At 31.6% G+C, this 22,639-nt stretch overlaps 2 protein-coding genes across 6 annotated transcripts in view; one reads left to right on the plus strand and one right to left on the minus strand.

Annotated features, from left to right (window-relative positions):
• Unc-115a (actin binding LIM protein Uncoordinated 115a) overlaps positions 1–12,141 on the plus strand; it is a 65,275-nt gene extending 53,134 nt beyond the window's left edge. Inside the window, exons 3-19 of one of the 2 annotated variants that reach the window (XM_077441229.1) lie at positions 131–380; positions 452–509; positions 585–747; positions 828–918; positions 997–1,121; positions 2,013–2,084; positions 2,231–2,447; positions 2,537–2,673; positions 3,093–3,204; positions 3,287–3,382; positions 3,485–3,632; positions 3,718–3,905; positions 5,654–5,733; positions 6,851–6,920; positions 8,002–8,042; positions 10,365–10,586; positions 10,669–12,141. In XM_077441229.1, coding sequence (XP_077297355.1) covers positions 131–380; positions 452–509; positions 585–747; positions 828–918; positions 997–1,121; positions 2,013–2,084; positions 2,231–2,447; positions 2,537–2,673; positions 3,093–3,204; positions 3,287–3,382; positions 3,485–3,632; positions 3,718–3,905; positions 5,654–5,733; positions 6,851–6,920; positions 8,002–8,042; positions 10,365–10,586; positions 10,669–10,782 — 2,184 coding nt within the window. In that variant the 3' untranslated portion in view covers positions 10,783–12,141. Of the gene's footprint in view, positions 1–130; positions 381–451; positions 510–584; positions 748–827; positions 919–996; positions 1,122–2,012; positions 2,085–2,230; positions 2,448–2,536; positions 2,674–3,092; positions 3,205–3,286; positions 3,383–3,484; positions 3,633–3,717; positions 3,906–5,653; positions 5,734–6,363; positions 6,444–6,850; positions 6,921–8,001; positions 8,043–10,364; positions 10,587–10,668 lie in introns of both variants that reach the window. The other variant, XM_077441228.1, reaches the window with a different exon arrangement.
• A 4,741-nt stretch (positions 12,142–16,882) lies between these two features.
• Positions 16,883–22,639, minus strand: part of mfrn (mitochondrial iron transporter mitoferrin) — a 32,031-nt gene continuing 26,274 nt past the window's right edge. Inside the window, exons 5-7 of one of the 4 annotated variants that reach the window (XR_013261180.1) lie at positions 20,098–20,904; positions 19,888–20,018; positions 16,884–19,618 (exon numbers count right to left, since the gene is read on the minus strand). Coding sequence is in view for 1 of the 4 variants with exons in the window: in XM_077441230.1 (XP_077297356.1) it covers positions 20,165–20,904 (740 nt within the window). In the remaining 3 variants the exon portion in view is untranslated. Of the gene's footprint in view, positions 20,905–22,639 lie in introns of all 4 variants that reach the window. The other 3 variants (XR_013261179.1, XR_013261178.1, XM_077441230.1) reach the window with 3 other exon arrangements.

Genomic DNA, 22,639 nt, shown 5'->3' on the forward strand with positions numbered 1-22,639 from the left:
AGTTTACGTTTATTTCCGATTTGTCCTTTGAAAGTCACATTACAAACGAGTTTTGCGACATTAAAAACCACATGTCTTTTGCATGTATTGCGTTAATGATTAATAAAAATTTTATTCTCTCGTATTACAGGACTACCAGAAGTCATTTGGTACAAGATGTGCCACTTGTAATAGTTACGTAGAAGGCGAAGTCGTCTCTGCACTGGGAAACACTTACCATCAGAAATGTTTCACCTGTGCAAGATGCAGGCAAGCCTTCCCGTCTGGCGAGAAAGTAACCTACACTGGCAAAGAAGTTTTATGTCAAAAATGTGTGAATGTACCCGTGAAAGAGGTGGCACGAAATCAAACCGCTAGTCCGACCACCAGCAATCCCAATGGTACTATTTACTCACTTTACACACTGAAATAGTTGCAAGTACATGTTTAAAATACTTTTTTTTATTTATAGAATGTGCTGGTTGTAACCAAGAACTATCCGAAGGGCAAGCGTTAGTTGCTTTAGATAGGTATGTAAAATTGTTATCGATGATACGTTGTTTTTAAAGTATCTTTTTTAAATATTATTATCTTATTTTTTCCAGACAATGGCATATGTGGTGCTTTTCTTGTCGCGCTTGCGGTTGTGTTCTGCACGGCGAATATATGGGCAGGGATGGAATCCCATATTGCGAAAAGGATTACCAACGACTGTACGGGGTTAGGTGTGCGTACTGTTCAAGATTCATCTCCGGCAAAGTCTTACAGGTTCAATTATATTCATTGTTGTTGTTGAAATTAAATCTAATGCTTAAAGCAGTGTTTTATTTCTCTATTATTTTTTATAGGCTGGAGACAATCATCATTTTCATCCTACGTGTGCTCGTTGTACTAAGTGCGGTGATCCTTTCGGCGATGGAGAAGAAATGTTTCTGCAGGGTTCGAATAATATATATTTTTTTTATCAAGTATGCTCATTTTTTTTATTTTTTGTAATTCTGTTTTATTTTAATTTAGGCGGAGCTATCTGGCATCCTCGTTGTGGTCCAGGACCTGGACTTGAAAGCATTCCACCTACTAATGGACATGCAACCGATTCGGAAGTTGACCGAGCATCTAGCGTTGCTGCTAGTGATATGCAGGTAAAAAAGAGAAGAATAAATGAAGTTTTAGCGTTTTTTTTTCCTTTATAGTAATTTAACTTTTCATTTTTTTAATAATTCTACATATATTAAAGCTTTTGTCGTTGTTTTTTTTTATTATTATTATTTGTAAATCGACAATGTTTGCATGATTTATTATACTTAATGTAAATATAATATTTTATTTCCATATAATTTCGTGTTCTGTATCATAATAGCATATTGATTTAATTTAGTTTTTATTGTATTATATTAAAATTATTAGTTTTGATCAATGTGTCTTGCCGGTGATGACGTATGAATGCAAAACATGGACATTGAACGACAGAATGTTGCATAAGGTACAATGCACTTAAAGAAGTGTGGAACGCTGTGTGCTTGGCATAACGAAGAGAGATATAAAACGGAATACGTGGGTTTAGAAGTATGACAAAAGTGGTTGATGTAATGGTGAGAATAAAGAAATTGAAATTGCAATGGGTGGGTCACATTGCTAGAAAAACAGATAAAAGAAGTGCTCGAATGGTACACGAGATAATGTAAAAGGGTGTAAGCAAGGCCAAAGGGAAGATGGATATGTGTGGAAGAAATATGTGTGGAATGAGATGAATGAGAGTTTCTCAAAACAGAGACGAATGGAAGCGTGTTGGAGAGGCCTTGGATGGATGGCGAATGGCAGTGAATGATGATGATGAGTCATGAATGCAGAGATCTTCACTGGGTGTTCAATCACTAGTACTAATTAGTGTTTTTTTATTTTAATTTTAAATACTTCGCTTTATAAGTACGATGCTAAAAATAAGCATGTAGTGTTTAATTTTATTTTAAATGCTGAAAGAGTTTTATTTTGCATTTTGTTATGTGTTTGTTTGTTTTTATAACATTTTACAGTTTTCGATGCGATCCCGAACTCCCAGTCTGAACGGTTCCCTATACAGTCCTTATAATAGTATTAATAGAAAGGTTTGTTTTTATTTTATTTTTGTTTTATATTTTTCATAGCAATGCATTTTATCCTACATAGTAATTTTAATTTATTATTTATTTTACATTATACATTTGTGGTGGTATTACAAACACATTATTAAATTTATAACATTATGTTTCAGCAATTCGGCAGTTACTGGAGTCGTGTGGGTTCTCCGGGATTGATTCTTCGCGAATATGGAGGACGAAGTGGTTCGGCCACTGACGGTGCATCAAGCGCACCTCATCGCATATTGACATACAGTTATTTGACGGAGCAGCCTACTCAGGGCTATTTACGCCGACCGATTGAACCTTACGATCGTCCACCTACGAGTCCCCATTTCCACCGACCGCACTGTAATATACTTATACATACATCACACGTTTTATTTATTGATGTACTGTACATAGATTGTTTTGTGACCCCATCAATTTCGGTTTTATAGCGTCCAATTCATCAAGAGGAGGTACGCTATACTCTCGTAGCAGTTCGAAAAGCTCTCAACGTCCCGGTATGCGTGTCCTTGTCGATTCCATACGTAGTGAAACACCAAGACCGAAATCTCCAGCCATGAATAATGAGGTAAATTGTTTTACAATTTGTTTTATATTACTAATAGTGGTTATTTATAATATAAACCGCTTATACATGGCTAATCTAATAGTATATTTATTTGGATATTTAACGACAGCCAATTAAAAAACAAATTACACACACAACGAATGGTCATTGTTTAGGAAAACGGATTATTCCGCATATTTTGATCACGCAAATGATAATTATTGCTATGAAAATCGCGAATACGGAGTATCTGGTAGTCGAGTTTTCGTTAGTATGATAGTTTGCGTATGTGACTCTCAATGGATGGAATATTCGGGTTGCAGATGATCCGTATTGGACATTTTAATGACGTTTGCGAGATCGCTCTGTGCTGAAAAATCACCGAACCCACTGTTTTATATATAAGATATATTGGTTTTGATTTATTTTGTGTTTTTTAGGAACCGATTGAACTTGCGCATTATCCAGCTGCTAGTAAACCACCTCCAGGATACAAACCAAAGATAGAACGGGATGATTTTCCTGCTCCTCCCTATCCATATACTGATCCTGGTGCGTGTATTAAAATGTTTATATATGTGTGAAGTATTGATTGATGAAGTATTAATTTGTTATTTTCGTATTTGAATGAAAGAACGTCGTCGTCGTTGGTCCGACACGTATAAAGGAGTTCCTGTATCTGATGAAGAAGAAAATGGAGAATCAAATGGAAAAGTTAACGGTAAATCTGGTTAGTTGTTTTTTTTTTATTATTTTTTAATTTTTTTTAATATATAATGTTATTTGTTATATAATGTAGCATTCGTTTTTTGTAATCATTCATTATTTGCAGAGGTCAGAGATCCACAGTTGAAAAAAGAAGAACAAGAGTTATCCAAAATTGAAACTGGAATGGCTAAAGTATTCCTAAAGAATGTAAAAGACAGGGAAAAGGTTAAGCAATGGAAAAAAGCTAATTTAGATCCTAGGAATGCTAGCAGGTACGATACAGCGGATGAAGTTAATCGAATATCGTCCGGTTTGAAGTCGTACGTTAGTATGAATGTGTCATTAATTATATTTCAGAACACCTTCGGCTAGTAAAGAACCCACGTATCGTTTACGCTACGAATCGCCCGTTGGCGCATCTCCTAGCCGTAATGTTGATCATCCACGTCTTTTTGACGAAGAAGAATATTCTTTAACTATGGATAGATCGAGCAGTTACAGGGGCAGTGTTGGCAGGTCTGTTGGTCAAATTCCTAGTTACAATGGTGAGTTTCAATTTTTATTATTCGTCTTAATTTTTAATTATCATAAAATGTTAAATAATATGAATAAAAGGCTTTCAGTTCAGTTATATCATTTAAAAACATTGACAGTTTATAATTAAATTCAATATGAGAAAGCTAATCTTGAACAAGTTCATCGTTTTTCAGTAACAAAAATGATTTTTATTAATCCAAAATCAATTGTCTAATATATACAGTCAAAGCCTTTCTTTTTAAATATTTTTATGTGAATTTTATTATTATTTTAGATTATTTTTCATGAATTTATGTTATAATTAGGTTTTAACGTATCTTATATGAAAAGTGCAATAATAGTAATATATCAGATATTCTTTGCAGATATTCCTTGATATCATGCAAATAAGTATGTAGTTTATAAATTGCAACATTTTTTACTTTTTTGGAAAATATTTAAATCATCATTTAAAATATTATGCGAAATTTAACACTTTGCTAATCATTTTGATTGTATGCTTAGTATTTTTTCCATAAATATTATGCAAAGGTATCTGCTATAAATATTATAACTTTAGTATTAAATACGTACATATCTGCATTGGTATAATATTTTGCTTGAGTATTAAATTTGTTAGAAATGACAGAAGTCATTTATAATTTATATATACATATATATATATATGTATGTATGTATAAGTAGCTCTAAATTTGCCAATGAATTTAGCCAATGTCACCAAATTTAATACGATAATTTACGAAAATAAAACTACATGTTCTATATTTTGGATCAAAATTCTTAAATCTTTCCAATGAATTTGAAAGATAATCAAAAAGGTGAGAAGCATGAATTTTAATGGATAGCGTGACATTCATTAATAATATAAGTTACCGAGATCTCATTTTTGAATTATACTAAGTCGCTTCATAATATATATTTTTCGTTCATATAATTTCGTATATTATTATATATTATATTTGCTTTAATATTTATGAGGCTTTTTTTATTAGTACGTATGTTGTGTAGTCTAGTTTATTTTGTGATTGTTTTTCATATTTTTTGTTATAATTTTATATGAATGCTTTGTTTGACGCTTTTTTTATATCTATTGTACGTTTTAATTTTGTTTCAATTCAAGTTTTTTATCGTAAGAGTTTTTCACAGCTCGTATTGGTTTTATAAATTATCATTTTTTTCTTATTTTCACTCCGGACTTCATATCATTTACGTTATTATTTCGATTGAATGAATATATGTAATATTGATTATGTTTAGTATTTATTTGGTATGCTATATTTTGTATGATTTGCCTTATCAATATTTTTTATGCACTATTGATATCTCTGTGAAGTAATCCGCGCTAGTCAATACATGTATATAAATACAATTTATTTCACATACTACATTTATATAGAGGTTGTGTATTTTATATTCACATACTTAGAATACCAATCTAAAAATTGAATTGAAAAGCTTTGACTATACAATCGCTTGACTATACAATTGTTACCTAGCACAGAAATATATTATGTAATTCTCGATGTTGAATTTGAAAACTTGTTTTTTATGCCGTTCATTTTTCACGCACATAAAATCCGTTACCTGTGTATCAATTTCGAATAGAATCATTCCAAATTTTTGCATCTTTTGAACGTACATTCACTGTCTAATCAAAATTATACATATATATATTTTGGTGATTGTAACTGTGTTCCTTTTTTCTGTTTGTGTTTTATTTTCCGTTGTATTATTTTGTAATCTTGTGTTGTGCTAGTGATGCACGTGACTTCCCGACCTGGATATTCTCTCAAGTCGTCAACACTACCGGCTACCATACATACAAATGGATGTAATGTGAGTATTTATCGCTTACAATTAATTATCTCAAATGAACTGTTCTTGATTGTAAATTATTACATGGTATTTTTTTTATTAAATGAAATTTTGACGGTTATTTCAAGAGCATTTCATTTGATAAGTCACAACACGCATGCTGTTTTATCGACGCTTTATAAATAAATCTGATTTTATTTTAGTTGATGTGTGCTAACATTGTCTAAAGCTGATGTGTAGATTTTAAATAAATCAGGTTTATTTAAATCACTCGCCTGTATGAAAACTACATCAAGTTTTTAACTGAAATATGAAAAATCATTGATTTAATTTAATTTTGATGTAGTTTTTCTTTGGCGATTTATTCAATCAGCTTACAGGAATAGTAGGAAAATGTTACGGTAACTACGGTTATGAATAAACATATGTATATATTATATATTAGTTGACAGGTTTGTGCTACGGTTGTTAGAGTTTAAATAACGGTGATCTTTGGCAAATTCACTAGGGCGGTTACAGTTGACTGTAAAATAATGATTTTTATATTATTCAAAATTTTTTTGATTTTTATGACTGAACCAATTGGCTTTTTTTTATTTCTGATGATAATATTCATACTTGGATGTGGTTTCTTTTTGCTATATTTCGCAGTCGTTTCATCATTGAGGCAAGTGCCCAAACCAGGTTATGGGCTGGGTGCCAGATCACATACTTTTTCCTCCAGCACTGGTGTAAGTTTTAGAAGTGAAACATTTACAAGATTAATTAAGTAGGCAAATAGTGTATTTTAGATTTAAAAATTTTGTACATACACATTAAATAGCTATTTTTTTAATTGAAAAAAATATATAATATGTGAATTTCACAATTTTACTGTATAATTTTTGGATTTAAAATAAACAAATTGATTGAATTTGAAACATTGGATGTAATTTGTTAGGATTTCTTTTTTATGTTTTGATGTTTTGTGCAACTTTTTCATGCGATGGCACGCATCATGTCCAGACATTTTTTTTTTTTTAAAATTCACGTACATACATATTCCCGCACAGTATTCATTCATTCAATTATTAAAATGGCAATATTTAATTGGAATTTATATGTGATGTATGACATTGTTAATGATTTCGTTTTACAGGGAGATTTTTCATTCAGCGGCCTTGGTGATAAAACGCACAGTACAGAATTCAGCAGTGGAAAATCTGATAGTGAGTTGCTCCATTTCGAAATCATTTTATAAGATAAAAAATAAATACTAATACTAATATTACCTTCATTAACTTTACCGCTTATTTTTACTTTAATACATCCACTAACATCTACTGAGAAGAACGATTTTATACTGTCTTAATGTATTTTGGCACCGAGTTTGAATACTCATTGCATATATGGAAGAAATATTGTTACTGTTTAATCATGACCTATGTTTCTAGTTGCATGTTTCACTGCTACATATGGTTTATGACGTAGGAAATGTATTTTTCTTAACTCTATAATCGTCATCATTGTAATTAACCTATATTTTATTTTATATTCTCATTTAGAGGGATAGAAAAATAACAGATTTTGAACCATAAATTTGTATATCTTAGAAATTATTCCGTTTCTACAAGCCTCTTCTACATATATTTCACTTTGCTAATTATTTATAAATTTCGTGGACTTATTTAAGTACTCTGTCATTATTTGTATAATAATCTAATATATAATTTCGAAAGTGACTTTGTAACTATGTATTTAAGGTTTGTTGGGAACATTGAAAACAAATCAAAGTTTCTAAGACGACGATATCGATTCAAATAAATTTAATAAAATAACAAATTAATGTTTACTGTTAGATTGTTTTGCCATGTTTAAGCTATTTATATTACAAATACCGAGCGAAGCCAGGTAAAAACACTACTCGAATATATAATTTCGAAAGAGACTGTATGTATGTATGTATGTTTGTCTGTCTGTCTGTTTGGTTCGTAAAATCCGTGACGTTCAATTTAATAAAAAAACAAATGAATATTCAAATAAATTTAATAAAATTTTTACTATTTAAGCGGTTTATATTACAAATACCGAGCGGAGCCGGGTAAAACGCTAGTATTCATTATATTAAAAAAATACATAGGATTTTCCACATATTATAAGTTCATATAATTTTTAGGTGTTACGAATAAGAGTTTTATTCAAATACTACAATATGTATGATAATTGTAAATTTTGAATTATTGAAAGTATTCAATAAGTGTATATAAACTAAAAAGTATTGCTTACGCTTTATTTATTGCTATTTAACAGTTTCCGGAGGATCCATCACAGATGTTGACCGAAGTGCTATGGTAAGATTTTTAAATAAATATACTTATATGTATGTGTGTAATATGTTGTCAAACAGCAAACCCGATGAATTTCTCACATTTGCTTATGAACGAAATAGTTTCACGTTAGGTTGAATCACTTTTGCCTTGTACATTTGTACGTACACTACTACTACTACACTGCGTTGCATGTTCCACAAAATTAAGATTTATCATTAAAAAAACAATAAAAGATTCATGCATAAATATTTCGCTCTGAATAGAATCAGACTTTGTATTATAATAAAAGGCATTTCAATGTCAAAAATATTTATTTGGGAATTTGGTTTGATACAATTAATTAGTGCATGGGTTTCATCACGTTTGGATTTACATCATCGTAGTTTGATTTCAATGTACATAACATATTAAGGTCCGTTTATATTATCCAGCACTGCACGTCAACAGCTCGGCACAGCACTGCACTGAAGACTACTTTTGTTCATACTATACAGCACCGCTCGTTTTCGGTACGTTCATTCTTGTTTTGATGAGTGCAAAGCAAAATGGCTTACATATACATACATTGACATAGTGGGTAGGAAGATTTTTTCCAATTATAATGGAGGAACCGTTTCAACAATGAAATCAGATAAATTGGCAAACTCTGGAAAGGAAACGATAGACTTGGAATCACAAATATCTAAGTCTGCCCAGCATAAATTAAAGATTAGCACGGGATCTAGCCCGGTAACCTCTCAGTGCTTAACATAAACCATACTACTGGCTATCGGTGGAAACCGGTTCTGCTTGATACGTTTCCATGATATGTATCATATATATAATATCGCTATTCTGTCTGTCTGAGATGACGCTCGCCATACTATAATGATCGTTTAGATTCAACATACATATGTATGTATGTCACAGCTAAATCATTGCCAAAACGTATATATGAATACAATAACAAAAGAGAAAACTTCTCTATATACCAGAGAAATGTTATAATAATAGAACCGCCCTTTCGAATACATTTCTTGTTTCAATACACGCGTACCGTTTCCATAACTACGGAATATTGTACGCGTATGCGTATGCTATTGCCGAACGCCATGATGCTTTCATGAAAACTTTCATATACAATGTTAATTAAATGATCAATTTACATATGAAAATGTATCCCATGTTGTTTATTCTGTGTTTTTGAATGCATCATGCAATTTTTAACGATGCACTTGCCCGTTGCCTTTGCCCAGAGAAGTTTTTATCGGACATACGTCGACCACCAAACATCAAATACGACTGATGCTAAAATTATTTAGGATTGTCTGCGGACAATCGTCACTTGACAACAATATAACGCCTAAAGCCACTTCTATTATTATAACATTTCTCTGATATATACTAAATGCTACCAATGTTTCCTCTTGGCAGAGAAGATAGGCTTTTATAAGATAAATTTTCAATAGGCCACCTATTGAAAATTTATTTAATGAATTAATTTTTCTATTGGTGTTTTATATTGTTTACATATAGGTAGTAAGTTTGTACCTTTATTTTCACATTAGACAATTAAATATAAATATATTTAAAAGGTATTCGACCGCGTGCGGTTCGAATCAACACATTTATTTTAATTTTTTTTTATTTAATAACTTAATATGCCGATACCCATGCGATGATATATGTCATCGGGCACAACACTGGTTTTATTTATTTATATATTATCTTAGCTATCAAGCTAATTTAAAAAATACATCTTAATTACTTAACTGTAAAATTTATAATTAATTTATATGTTCTGTCTGTCACAGAGGTGTCTCTTCGCACCTCGCAATAATGCATCCATGGTCTTAGCAGACCTGATGCACTCAGGGAAGGCATTATACATGAGCACACCCCTGTGAAAAACACCCCCAGCTGTCTTATTTTTTCTTACTCTACTTACAACTAGTTTATCTTATTTCTATTCCTTATTATATAATCATCACAGTACTTAGGCAATGTATAATAAAAATAGATCTTGTGAGTTGTTGCTGTTTTATAAACATTCATATATGAACATGTGAATGTGTCAATATAGAATGTACTAAAGAATATTTTTCGTACTGCTGTTTACGTGCAGTTGCCGACTCGAGCTGTGCTGGTATAAACGAACCTTAGTCGTAGTTTATAGTAATTTAACACAATATATTATATACTGTATATAACGAATTAATTATAAGTTTTTTCCCAATAACATACACTTACACCACTTCGCTTTTTTTTATATTCACAATTATTCATTTGTCTTTTGACTTATTTTCGAACCACTTCGAATAACATCACTTTTTAATTGTGTTGTGTGTTATGATTTTGAATTAGACTGCAGCTGAGTTGCCAGTATCATCCACGTTTGTAGGGGTTTTACGAGCTGGAGCAAGTTCGACTAGTGCACCGTATCGTGCACCCGGTGGTGTACGTCGATCCTTACCAAACATGGCACACTCTCACCTCGTCCACGAGCCAGCTAAAATATACCCCTACCATTTACTGCTTATCACCAATTATCGGCTGCCACACGATGTCGATAGACTAAACTTAGAAGTGAGCATTTTTTCCCGTTCATTTTTCTTCTCTCCGGCGTATATTTACTTGTTAATCATTCGTTTTTGCTTTTTATTTTCAGAGACATCTTTCCGATATGGAATTTGAAGCTATTCTTCAGTGTGGTCGACATGACTTTTATCGCTTACCTCAATGGCGGCGTAATGATATTAAAAGAAGAGCCCGTCTCTTTTAAATAACGTGACTAAAAATATGTTTTGCATTAAACCATTAAATTTTAGATCATCCACAACTTTGAATTGTTCTATTTTATTTATTTATATTAGTTTAAAATAAAATGGTATATTTATAATATAAAAATTATAGATACATATAGTCATAGTTATGTAAAATTATTGTACATGCCAAAATTATATTTTTGCATGTTAAAAAGAGAAAAAAATATTCTCCGGCATTAAATATTAAAGTGTGAATATTGAAAATTTCCATATTCTAATTTATTTTAGATTATTTTAGTTTTCTAACAAAAAAAAAAAAACATCTTAATATTTCATAGTAAACATTACTACTTACTAGGCAATGCATTATTTTATTTTTTATTGGTTAAAATTCTTTTTGTATGTAATTTGTAGTAGTGGGGCATTTTAAATGTAAAATTCAAATATAGATTTTTATATGTCTACATAGATATATATTTTCAAAGAGTTTTCGTACTCAAATGTGCTTAGTTCTATATTTTAAGATTATTTACACAACTATGTATGTCCCAATTGGAAGTCACAATATTAGTTTTTTTTTTGCTAAATGTTTTAATCACATTTTTGTCATTTAATTTTGGGAAATAATTTTGATTATAATGTAAAACTTTTACACTCGTAGATGCACGCTTTAAAATGTGTACGCCGTGATTCTATGTGTAATTCATGTTTATGTTCCACTCTTGGTTTATGTGCTAAGGAAGAATATGTTTCGTTTATTAAATATTAAACTTTAAGTTTAAAATTTTAAGCATAACGTATAGGAGTTTTACCTGTTAATAATTTTTTTTTCACTTTTAAGCAAACAATCTAGAAATATGTATATACAATTATATATTTATTTGTTTCTGTGCATTATTACACGTTTACACAAATCATTTATGATTTTTACGTTATTTTATTTATAATGATACATTCTTTATTAAACAAAACTATTTATTTGTTTTATTTTTAATAGTTTAAAACTGAACGTAAATGTTAATGTAAAAGTAAAAGTTGGCATTACATAATCCAGTGTATGTAATAACAATAATTCTTTTCACTCTTTACACGACCCCTTAACTATTTTAACTACTCTTTTTGGTCCTTATAAAATTTTATATTTATTAATAACAAGTGTTCAAATCCATATGATTCAAAGGATGATAAAAATAATCTTAAATTATCCCTTTTATCCTAAATATAAATCTTAAGGCTCCACCAATATTTAGACTAATATTTCGTCTATAATATGCAACACAAATTTATTGTAATTGTGTGTAAATTGTATTGACATGTGCATTTTTTAAAAAATATAAAAAAAACAACAAATAAATATAAAATTGATTCTAAATCCTAAAAATGATAAAAAATCAAATAAAGAAAAAAAAAATTATACAATTGATGGATTTAATGTGTCTATTTTGACAGATTTGGTTCAATTATAATTATTATACAACACATGTAACTTTTTATACACAGTAAGAGCAATTTAATCGGTAGTTGTAATGCTTAAGGTCAGAATTAAGTAAGATAAAGATAATTAATTCCCTTTAGTAAACCTTAACGCTTGCCAAAATCAACATTGTACTTTGCATTTAAGAGTGGAAACTAATTTAGGAATAAAATTGGGGGACCCTATTTTTTATAAACAACCTGCAAAATGCTGCGCATAGAAGATATATTACAATTTATTGTTGGGTGAATATATTTTACCCTTTCATGATTCAAGTAAAAGCATTGTCACTGCATATTTGTATGCAAGTGTTCACACATAGATAATTGTCTATAAATTTTAATTATTCTTTTTTTTTTTAATGTTCAATGATGAATATCGTTTGATATGATTGATTGAATCACATTGTTTGCTAATTTTTATATATGTTTTATTTAATTATGACAACTTTTAGATTAATTATATGTTCTTTTATTCTATTCAAATTCATATCTGTACCTTGTGTACATATTTCATTGCATTTATAGAGCAATATTAGCTTTTTACGATAAATATATACATACGTTGATGAATGGAGGGCTTCTAATTTGTATTAAACATTTAGTTTGGTGTATATATAAGATTGTGTGCCTGTTCTCATTTATAGAGGCGAAGCTGTACAGCATTTGTGTTTCGAATTTGATTTATTGAAAAGACGCTCGCACAATTGATTGGCGGATTATGATCCTATTTGCCTGATATATACGCTTGGTGCCTGTTATTCGCCTCTCATTGAAAGTATTGTAAACGCCTGCATTATGTATAGTAATAGTTGTTCACGATACGTAAAGTATATATAATTATAAAAAGAATTAAACCGTGTGCTTTTTCATAGCCAATGTGTCGTTAGAAACGTGTGAAATTATATGCCGTCGTTAAAAATCATCTAATGGTATAGGATTATGTATGTTTTATTTTATTCAATTGGTTTTGTATTGAAAACGATGCCAAATATAATGCAGGCTGAAATTTCTAAATTATAATTTTCCCTTCAAATTTATTTTCTGTGATATTTTGTAATTGGGGTGAATCACATTTTCAACACATTTTTTGAAATTCAGTATCATGCATAAAGGTGTACCTACGTCGTGATTTATCAGCATGGAATGTTGTGAACGTTGGAAGTATAATATGTGGGTACTTGTCTTTGTCAAAACTAAATAAGTATACTTTTATTATTATCAATGAACATTTTATGGCTTAAACTATTTGTAGTTCTTCAATTCCACAATTTTTTTATATCGGTTCCTTCAATTTAACATATTGAAGGTTTTTCAACATGAGTGAAATTTAAAGCTTTGAAATGTTCATTGATTTTAGCCGTTCATTGAATTATTGTGAATTTTATAAAATAACCAAAACAAGATGTCACTCTATGCTTGTTTGAGAATTGGGTTTCTCAATTATTATACTCTAAATTTATGCTAATGTTACAAATATGCCTCATAAGGTGCTAAATTGGAACTGTCTTTAGGTATTTTCTAAAATAAACCAAGATTCTTAATTATCACATATTTGATAATTTATCCATAAAACAAATACTAGTGAAAGTAATATTTTCTCAAATTTCTTTTACGAATGTTTTAGTTGACTTGTGAGGAACCCATTGTAATTTAACTTCTCAACGATGCATTATTTTTACCTAATAGATATTTTATTTGTTCAAAATTTGCATTGATATTCTTTACAATTTTTGCAATGCCTAGATTGATACCATTATAAAATATAAATATTTGCTTTAAGAAATTGTTTCATTTCTAAAATTGTACACGATTGAAAATCAAATTCCCTGAAAATATTCGAGCAAGAAATCATATTACAGCATGACTGATAACGCAAACTATAGATAAATAAATAAAATAGCCCTGTATTTATTTGGTCAGTAACTTCATTTGATTCGGTCAGCAAATAGATGGCCAGTATATTGGTCACTGCCTGCTTGACTATTGTTTGTCAAAAAAAAAAAAATGCTTAACCGTTTTCTTTGGGCGACAAATCTGTAGCGCGGCTGTCTTTCATAGAATTTCTGAACTTTACACGGGATTTTGAGCCTTATATGCGCCTATTTCAACTGTTTTAAGGTTCAAAATTGGTTGAATATATTACTGAGAGTTGAATCCCATCTATTCAATTTGCTTAAAATGAATATATACCAGTCAAAATTAGTTTTTGTTGGAACCATACTGAAACCTCGTTTATGTGACGTCACGTCTGTTGAACAATGGCGACGATACGTCTCAATCGTATGAAGAATGATTATTTGACAATTAAGCCAAAACTACGAGATATATTATGTATTTTATTGTTTAAAATAATACTTAATGTGTTAATTAACATATCTGTTTGCTTGAGTAAATATTAAAATCTGTATTTAACGTCAAAAACTCGATTGCCAAATTCGCGAAAAAGATGCCGAGTACAGGGCTTGTTCGCTATATTTATCGCTGCGGGCAAAAGGTTAAAACAATAATCAGTTTAATGGCTGTTCATTTTTTATCGCACACTATTATCACTAAATTTTTGCAAAATTTACACCTAATTGTAATATATGTAGCTACTAAATATGGTATTTATATTGATAATAACTTTTGATGTGTCTAAAACAAAAAGTATGTAGGTATGTAAAAATATTGCAATACAACACCTTGCAATACAGCATTGTCTGATCAGCAGATAATTCAACCGCGATTAACACTACATGTAAAACCTTCCTATTTAAACCTAAATTATTTACCAACTTGTGGTTGGTGATAAGAGAATGAAGCATATTTCAAATATACTGGACCAACCACGTTATTTTACAATACAACAGATTTTATTTCATCTATCTGCTTACTATCTGAGTTCGTTGATAATATTCAGAGATCTTTAAAATCACAATATTCAATCTTCAACAATGAAATGTAATACTTACATTGAATCACTTCAGTTTAATGTGTGATTGTTTCCAAATATGTATTATTGATTACCAAACTGGCCCAATAATTGAAATTAGAAATCAAATTACATACATATGTATGTGCATTCAAATTCAAGATTCACTAATTTCTAAGTAACTTTCATAATGTATTGCAACGTGGGAACATGAGAGAGAGTATTCACTGTCTAAGTGCATTCGTGGGTGAACAATAGAGACCCCAGATTAGGCTAACGGGACTCAGTAAGTGCCTGAACAAAGGATACGCTGGAGTTCTCACTGACCTGGGCGAGTGCGTGCGTAAACAATAGACTCGCCAGGGTAGACCTTTAAGTGCCTAGATAATACACATTAATGGATCGGGGAAGCTGTGCTGGGCAACTTGTCCTTTATAAGGAGATACACACGGTATATCAGATCATTCTGGAGTGGGCGGTGGATCCATGTGGACTCTTGGATCATTGAATAAATGCTGTGAAGCGACTTTGGTCTTTCATTTGGATCCTGAATCCACCCCTATGCAACAGTATTTTATTATTATAGGTTAGATTTGGTTCAAGAATATGTAAATAGAGCATATATGTATGTATATGTGCTACAGTCCAAGTGTGCATTTCGTTCGTTCATGAATATACTAGTTTTGTTCATACACGAACCAATCTAACCAGTTATAGTGTACACAAAAGAACATGTCGACAACGAACTAGTTGATTAATGCATAAACCTTTAGGCATAACTATTATCAATCGTTTGTCTCATCCTCTTTGTAAATATGCTTACCTAGGTTGTAATATTTTTAATATAAGTGGAAATGGGAATTATGGTAACGTTGTAATGCAGTTTTCAAAAGATTTTCCATTTCAAATTCTTGGCGTTTTAACATATTAAATGTTTTAATACCTTTAAGTTTCATACGACAACACCTGGTGAGTCTATTTGAAGACAGCTTTTGGCTGTTAGCACTTACACTAAAACCAATAATTCGTGTATGAACAAACTAGTATGTTTACGGACCAACTGGAGTGAACACTTGGACTGTAACATACACATAAATTGACCGGTTCCCGGATGAATGCACTGAATAGTGACACAGTTTCGAGAAATCCCAATTATCAAAGGCGCTCTAGAAGAACTTACGCAGTAGAAATCCACAAAAAAGGGTTAACACCCTCGAATAACATGAAAATACCCCTTGATGCTTTTTTACTTACATACATCTTTAAGTTTCACTTGCGATTACAATTCAGGAAAAAGTTTGCCTCTTGTCCGATCGTTTTCATCCTTTGCCATATTTCTCATTTTGGTCATCAATATAAGTAAATGGATCCTCCGCCATTATGATGGTGCAAAAATATCGTGTAAGACGCGTTTGATATCTGCCCGGCGAGATAGTCGCTAACGTTTATCCATCGTTTGTTTATTAGTTTTAAACATAGATGGCGGTAGTAAAATAAAATTATTGTTTTTATACAAAATAATAATTTTATATACAAATTATAGAAGAGGTATGTTTTTAAAAAGCTTTTTTTTATGGAATTCTATTGCGTTAGTTCTTCTTGAGCATCTTTAAAAGTTTGGATGTCTCGAGAGTGTGACTCTCTCGAGTGCATTTATCCAATCACCAAATTGATCTACAATAGACTTCCGTTCATCTTGATAATTTTGAAAAATAATAAAACACAATTATTAGATAATAACAATAACTTTATTATAACTATTTTGTTTTATTTCAATATATTAATCCGGATTTTCACAATTTGATTTTTCTCCCTTTGAGACGCTGTGACAAATTTAACAAAATCGACCGTTGAAAAAAAGGAATTCTTTATATTGTAGAAGTAACTATAATATTTAACATTGCAAAAATGATTGTTTTGAAATTCAACTGAAATACTTGCATATATGTTGAATTTGTCCAATAATAGGAGAGTTCAATGCAAACGATCGAAAGTAAAATATGCACATGCGTGCCTAGGGAGTGCATTTGTATCTTCAAAGCGTACTTAATTGCACAACTTCAGAGAATGTTTCTCATTGACAATATTATGATATATCGATCCTCACTAGTAATACTTTTCTTTTTTCATTTATTACAAAAGATGACACCCAAAATTTTATAAAAATATTTATTCACGTTGTCCAGCAACTTTGCCACATCAAAAATATATTAAACAGAAATTTTGCGAGTGGCGAATCAAATTTACAAATTTGCAATATTATACAATTTCCAATCATCAAACGAAATAAAGCCAAATTAATACAACGATTGTACATTTTTGGAATGAAATATTACACCTTCATTCGGTTTTGATTTAAAACATAATTAAATAAATAATACAGAGACAAGACAGATATACAGAGGAATTAACAAAAAAAACAAACGTTTAAAAGTAAAAATCTCAAGCAGGCACTTTATCATGATCGATCAATACTTAATTAAAAATTTGTTTTTCTTTTCAATGCATCAACTAATGCAGATTATATAATAAGCATATACATTTTTTAAGTTACAAAATAATTGAAAAACGATCCTCTGAAGAATGTAACAACACGTCATTAGTATTCTAAAGATTTAAAAATAACATTTTTAAATAGTCGGAGACGAGTGTACACGGCCATATGTCACTAATATAGTGGAAATCTGGCCCTGTGTACACCCGTCTCCTTAAAAGTTACATATTTCAAACATAAAAATAATAATAAACAGGCAGTTTGCAAAATGCATTCTGAATTTATTATCGAAAATGAACTGTGCAATTCAGCATCCGCGCGGAGCGCTAAAACGCCTGAAACGATACCACCGAACGGCGAACATATCATCAGACGTGCAACGCTCCACCCGAATAGACATATTTTACAAATATATAATCATATACAAGAATAACATGGTAGTTTTATAATCGTAGAAAAAAAAAACAATGTTCAATTTATTAATATCCAATAAAATCTGTGGCATCGTAAGGTTTTTTGAGCCGATTGTGTTATTTTAGCTGACTGCCGAATGACACAACACAAATATCCTTACGCATCTCGCTCAATTTATACGCATGTACATACATATGTATGAATGACACATGGCACAAAATGTTTTTCTTGCATTGCGCGTGCAATCTCACAATTGACATGAATTTCCAACTGCAACTCTTCAATCGATTATTCTGAAAACTTGTCGAGTTACCAATCTTACATGAAAGATGTTTTCCCCATTTTAACAAAACAATAGGAACACAGAAACTGTTTAGAGTGATGAACCGGTCACTAATTAAAAAAAAATCATTACTTCAAAAAATTGTACTTCAGAATGATCAGAAGAGAAGGAATTCAACGTATCAAATAATTTTACAATAAATTTCTTACTATACAAGAATAATATCACAAAACGATTAAAGAAAATTTGCCAGCCTCTCTCAAACGCTTCAAATACATCCAACTGTTCATATGTACTTTGAATTATTCAGGATACAGCAGCTGTGCTATGCCGTATTCGATTCCGTCCGTTGTATTATAATTATATATAAACGTTTGAGCAAATTTTTGTTTTGACGAAGCTCTCGTTCACTGTTATGAAACAAAACACACACTAAAATAATCACCGCGAGATAAATTTAGAAGCCTGAAATTGAGCACAGGTTGTCTATTGACAGTGAGAGAGTCTCCGGTGCAGATAAAAGGTTATCAGGTTATTCAGGTTATCGTCTTTTTCAGTAACCGAAGCAAAAAAAAATATGTAATGGTTGTTTTGAGTAGTGGCACGCGATCATCATCGCTTTATCGATTATGAGACTCGAGGTCAAGGTCGATCGCCAAAAATGAATCTCAATGGACAAAGTAAGCCCCTCGACAGAACCCAACACACAACCGAAAACCCGTTTGATACAACTGACGATTGTCCACGCATAAAAACCGGTCAACATTCGCACGTTTGCTTATTGAGGAAATTCTCATTACATCATCAGAATGACAGGCTGTCTTCGCAGATTAACGCGTACGTTCAAATCACAGGAAACTGAAAGATCGTGCTAAATGCAATTTAGCGAGAAATGTACTACACGGCCAAAAAAAAAAAAAACGCTATTTAGTGAACAATTGCGCAGTCGTTTCAAAACGATTCGCAATTCTCACTCATGTATACACTTGTCAAGTGGCTATTGTGAATTAAAAGCGGTGAAACTTGTTACATATTAATTTTGCAGAATCGATCAAGACAACTCGATGAAATAATTACGTATGTACAATACATTGAATACTAATAGATGAGGAAAAATCAATAGAATAATATTATGATGAACGAATCGAAAACACCCAGTGGGATTTACGTATTCATTACCATTCATGCGATTCCAAACTAGATAGTAGGAAACACATATGAGATTAGGCGATAGTCGGCACGTTCCTATCTTCGGATTGGCGTGAGGTCTGTAATCTAAAAACAACAATAAAACCGATTGATAACAAGTCGAGTTATGATCGACAGACATGACAAGGTATAATAAAAAAAGGCGACGTAGATTTGAAGCTGCAATTCTCAGAAATATAAACTTGAATCAATATCAAATCGATTTTTATTTACACAAGTGGACGATGATTGAAAATAGTCCCATTAAATTTGATATATATATATATAACAGTGGCAGTGCGTTACGCCTTTTCAAAAGTTTGAATATATAAATGTATGCATTTAAGGCTTTATACTTATCGTTTTGTCAGATTTGTTTCAGAGCAATCAATGACAAATCTCGCACAGCGATCGCTTAGCAATCTTTCAACAGTTTCGTTTGGGCGTTTAAGGCGACTGGCGACCGAATTTTCTCGGTGACTATATTCTGTTCAACACAACAATATATATGTATACATATTTATGTACAGTATCTAAAAGTAACAAAATACATATGTAATTATAACAATTAGGATTGGGGCGTTTAGGAGGATATTGGTGTATCCTCTGGGGTGTCTTTGCGGCCGGAACGGCTTACGTATGCCTCAACGTCGGTACTTGACAATCACCGTGGTGCATTGTGCTCAAACTCAAGTTTCCGTAGAGATTTGCACTGTTGACTGCGGGTAGCTCCATGGTTTTGATGCCTTTGAGGCCATCGGCAGGTGGGCCGGAGTGTTCCGAGGCGCTGTCGGCTTTGACGGTCGTCTGCGGCAGCACGAGCCTTAGATTGATTACTTTGTCTTTCGAGGACGGGTCTAGCTTAGGTTTCTCAGGCACTTCGATAACTGGTGACGATTCTATCCTGCCCCTGAATAGGTATTTGAAAGTTTCATAAGTGGACCAACAGATGGCGGCGGCTGGCATTTGATATAATACTCTAGCTTGTAGGCCTTTGAAGAAGGCGAGGGGGCCGCCGAACTTTGAGATGTAGTGAACGGCGTCCAGGAAGTTTTTGGCTTTCACGCCGGCCTCTTGAGTGTTGAGCACTGTCTTGCAGACGTCGAGGGGTGTGGTGGCCGCTGCGGCTAAGGCTCCGGCGATCGCTCCCGAGACCATGTGAGCGGCCGGATTGTACGATTTATCTTTGTTGGTCAACGTTTGCATGGTCTCGTACGTCGTGAAGTACAAGGATTGGAAGGGGATGTTCATCGTCAGCTGGGTGGCGTACGATCGGTAGAACGCTCGCATGCCCTCAGTTCGATACACCTGGATGATGCAGTGGAAAACGCTTCGATACGGAGAATTGTACATTTGCAATCGCTGCTTAACGACTGAAATAAAAAGGAAAACAATCAAAATCACGTTAACAACATTCGTAGAGTGCTTCTGTTATTCCTCGGCAAAATCAACAGATAACCTCTAGTTACATAATAGAAGTGAATCAATGAAAATCGGAAACACTAACATTCAATAGGTCAAAATGCGGTTAGGTCGAGATATGTTCCGTTGTATTCATGACCTTTTAACATTTTAATAGAATATTATGGTTACCATACATAGGTATACAATCCATCGATAAAACAACAAGCAAGGTCATTAAGACTTGGAGATTCCCAAAATACCTTTTCTTTGATAAGTTAATTTTGCATTATTAAATTTTTTTTATTTTTTCTAATAATCTTACTTAATTCATTACTTATTTGCTTATTTTTATTATTATTTTCTTACCACTATTATTGGTACTATGTATATTATTATTTTTTATTTTTAATGTTTAAATTTTTCTTTTTCTTTCACCTAAATATATGGGAAAATTTTTAAAATGGTTTATCTTCTAATAATCATTTTTTGTTATCAATTTTGTAATCAATAAAACTGTAAATTTTCCTAACAAAATAAATAAATTTTTATCCCTGTATGATTAAAAAATCAAACCTACATTTATTAATTTATCTCCTGTTCTAGCCCTTGCCTTTTGAAGCTGGTTTTTTACGTTATTGACGATAGACTTCTACTTATTCTATTAATAGTGTATATGAACAATTTAATTCAGATAAACGGATACTCTAATAACACTGAGCAACAAAAAAATTAAGTACATAACAATACGGAAAAACATAAAAAATTGACATAAAAAACCAATCTTTATAAACGTAGTAAAGTGAAAAATTAGCGAAATTAGCCCATAACATATCGGAATAAATGTGTTAAAAGAAGTATATTTTTGACTTTTAAAATTTGCTAGATAATTAATTACAAGTATTTTAAAGCAATAAAAAATCACAATCAATATCGAAAACATCTGACTATTGATTCCAATACTCACTTTGGGCACAGTAATAATAGATTTTGAGTTAAAAACCGAAAAAATTAAAAACCCGTAAAAATTGCGCATTGTTTAAACGCTCATATCTCATAAACGAGAGAGAAACCAACAAAAATCAATATCATATTCGAACTCGATGGGTCAAGATTGGCATAGAATGATTATCAACCCCTATATAAAATAAAAAAAAACGCCATTTTTGTTGCTTCGGCGTTTCAACCCGTAGCGTTAGTATATATGCTTTCGAACATAATGGTCACGGGTTCGAGTCCCACTGGTTGTTGCTGGCCAGATCTTGGTTTATGATTTCAGATGAATCGTTTCCTATCAGGGTTTGTCAATTTATGTGATTTGCATTGAAAGGGGTTCAAACAAATTGACAACCTTTACCCATTTCTCGCAATTTTCGAGTTTTCAGTATCTCGAAATTTGATGATTTATATTAAAAAAATTATTCGAAAATGTATCTATGTTGCTCTGTTAAAATTGTACATATATCGATGTTTGTAATTATGTAGCCAGGAAGGCGTATTGGGGTATACCTGTTAGGCTTCTTGGTATATGTATATGTGTATGTAAAAATAAAAAGCATTGATTGACTTCGCAAAAATAGCACTTAATTATCTGTACAATACTAGTTCCATATAGATTACTATAGGTATATTATTTTTATTATTCATAGAATTTATTTAGGGATACCAAAGTTCAAGGCTGATTCTCGATCGATATAAGCGATAACC

This window comes from Arctopsyche grandis, chromosome 11 (genome assembly GCF_051622035.1).
Source record: "Arctopsyche grandis isolate Sample6627 chromosome 11, ASM5162203v2, whole genome shotgun sequence".
NCBI classification, from domain to species: Eukaryota; Metazoa; Arthropoda; class Insecta; order Trichoptera; family Hydropsychidae; genus Arctopsyche; species Arctopsyche grandis.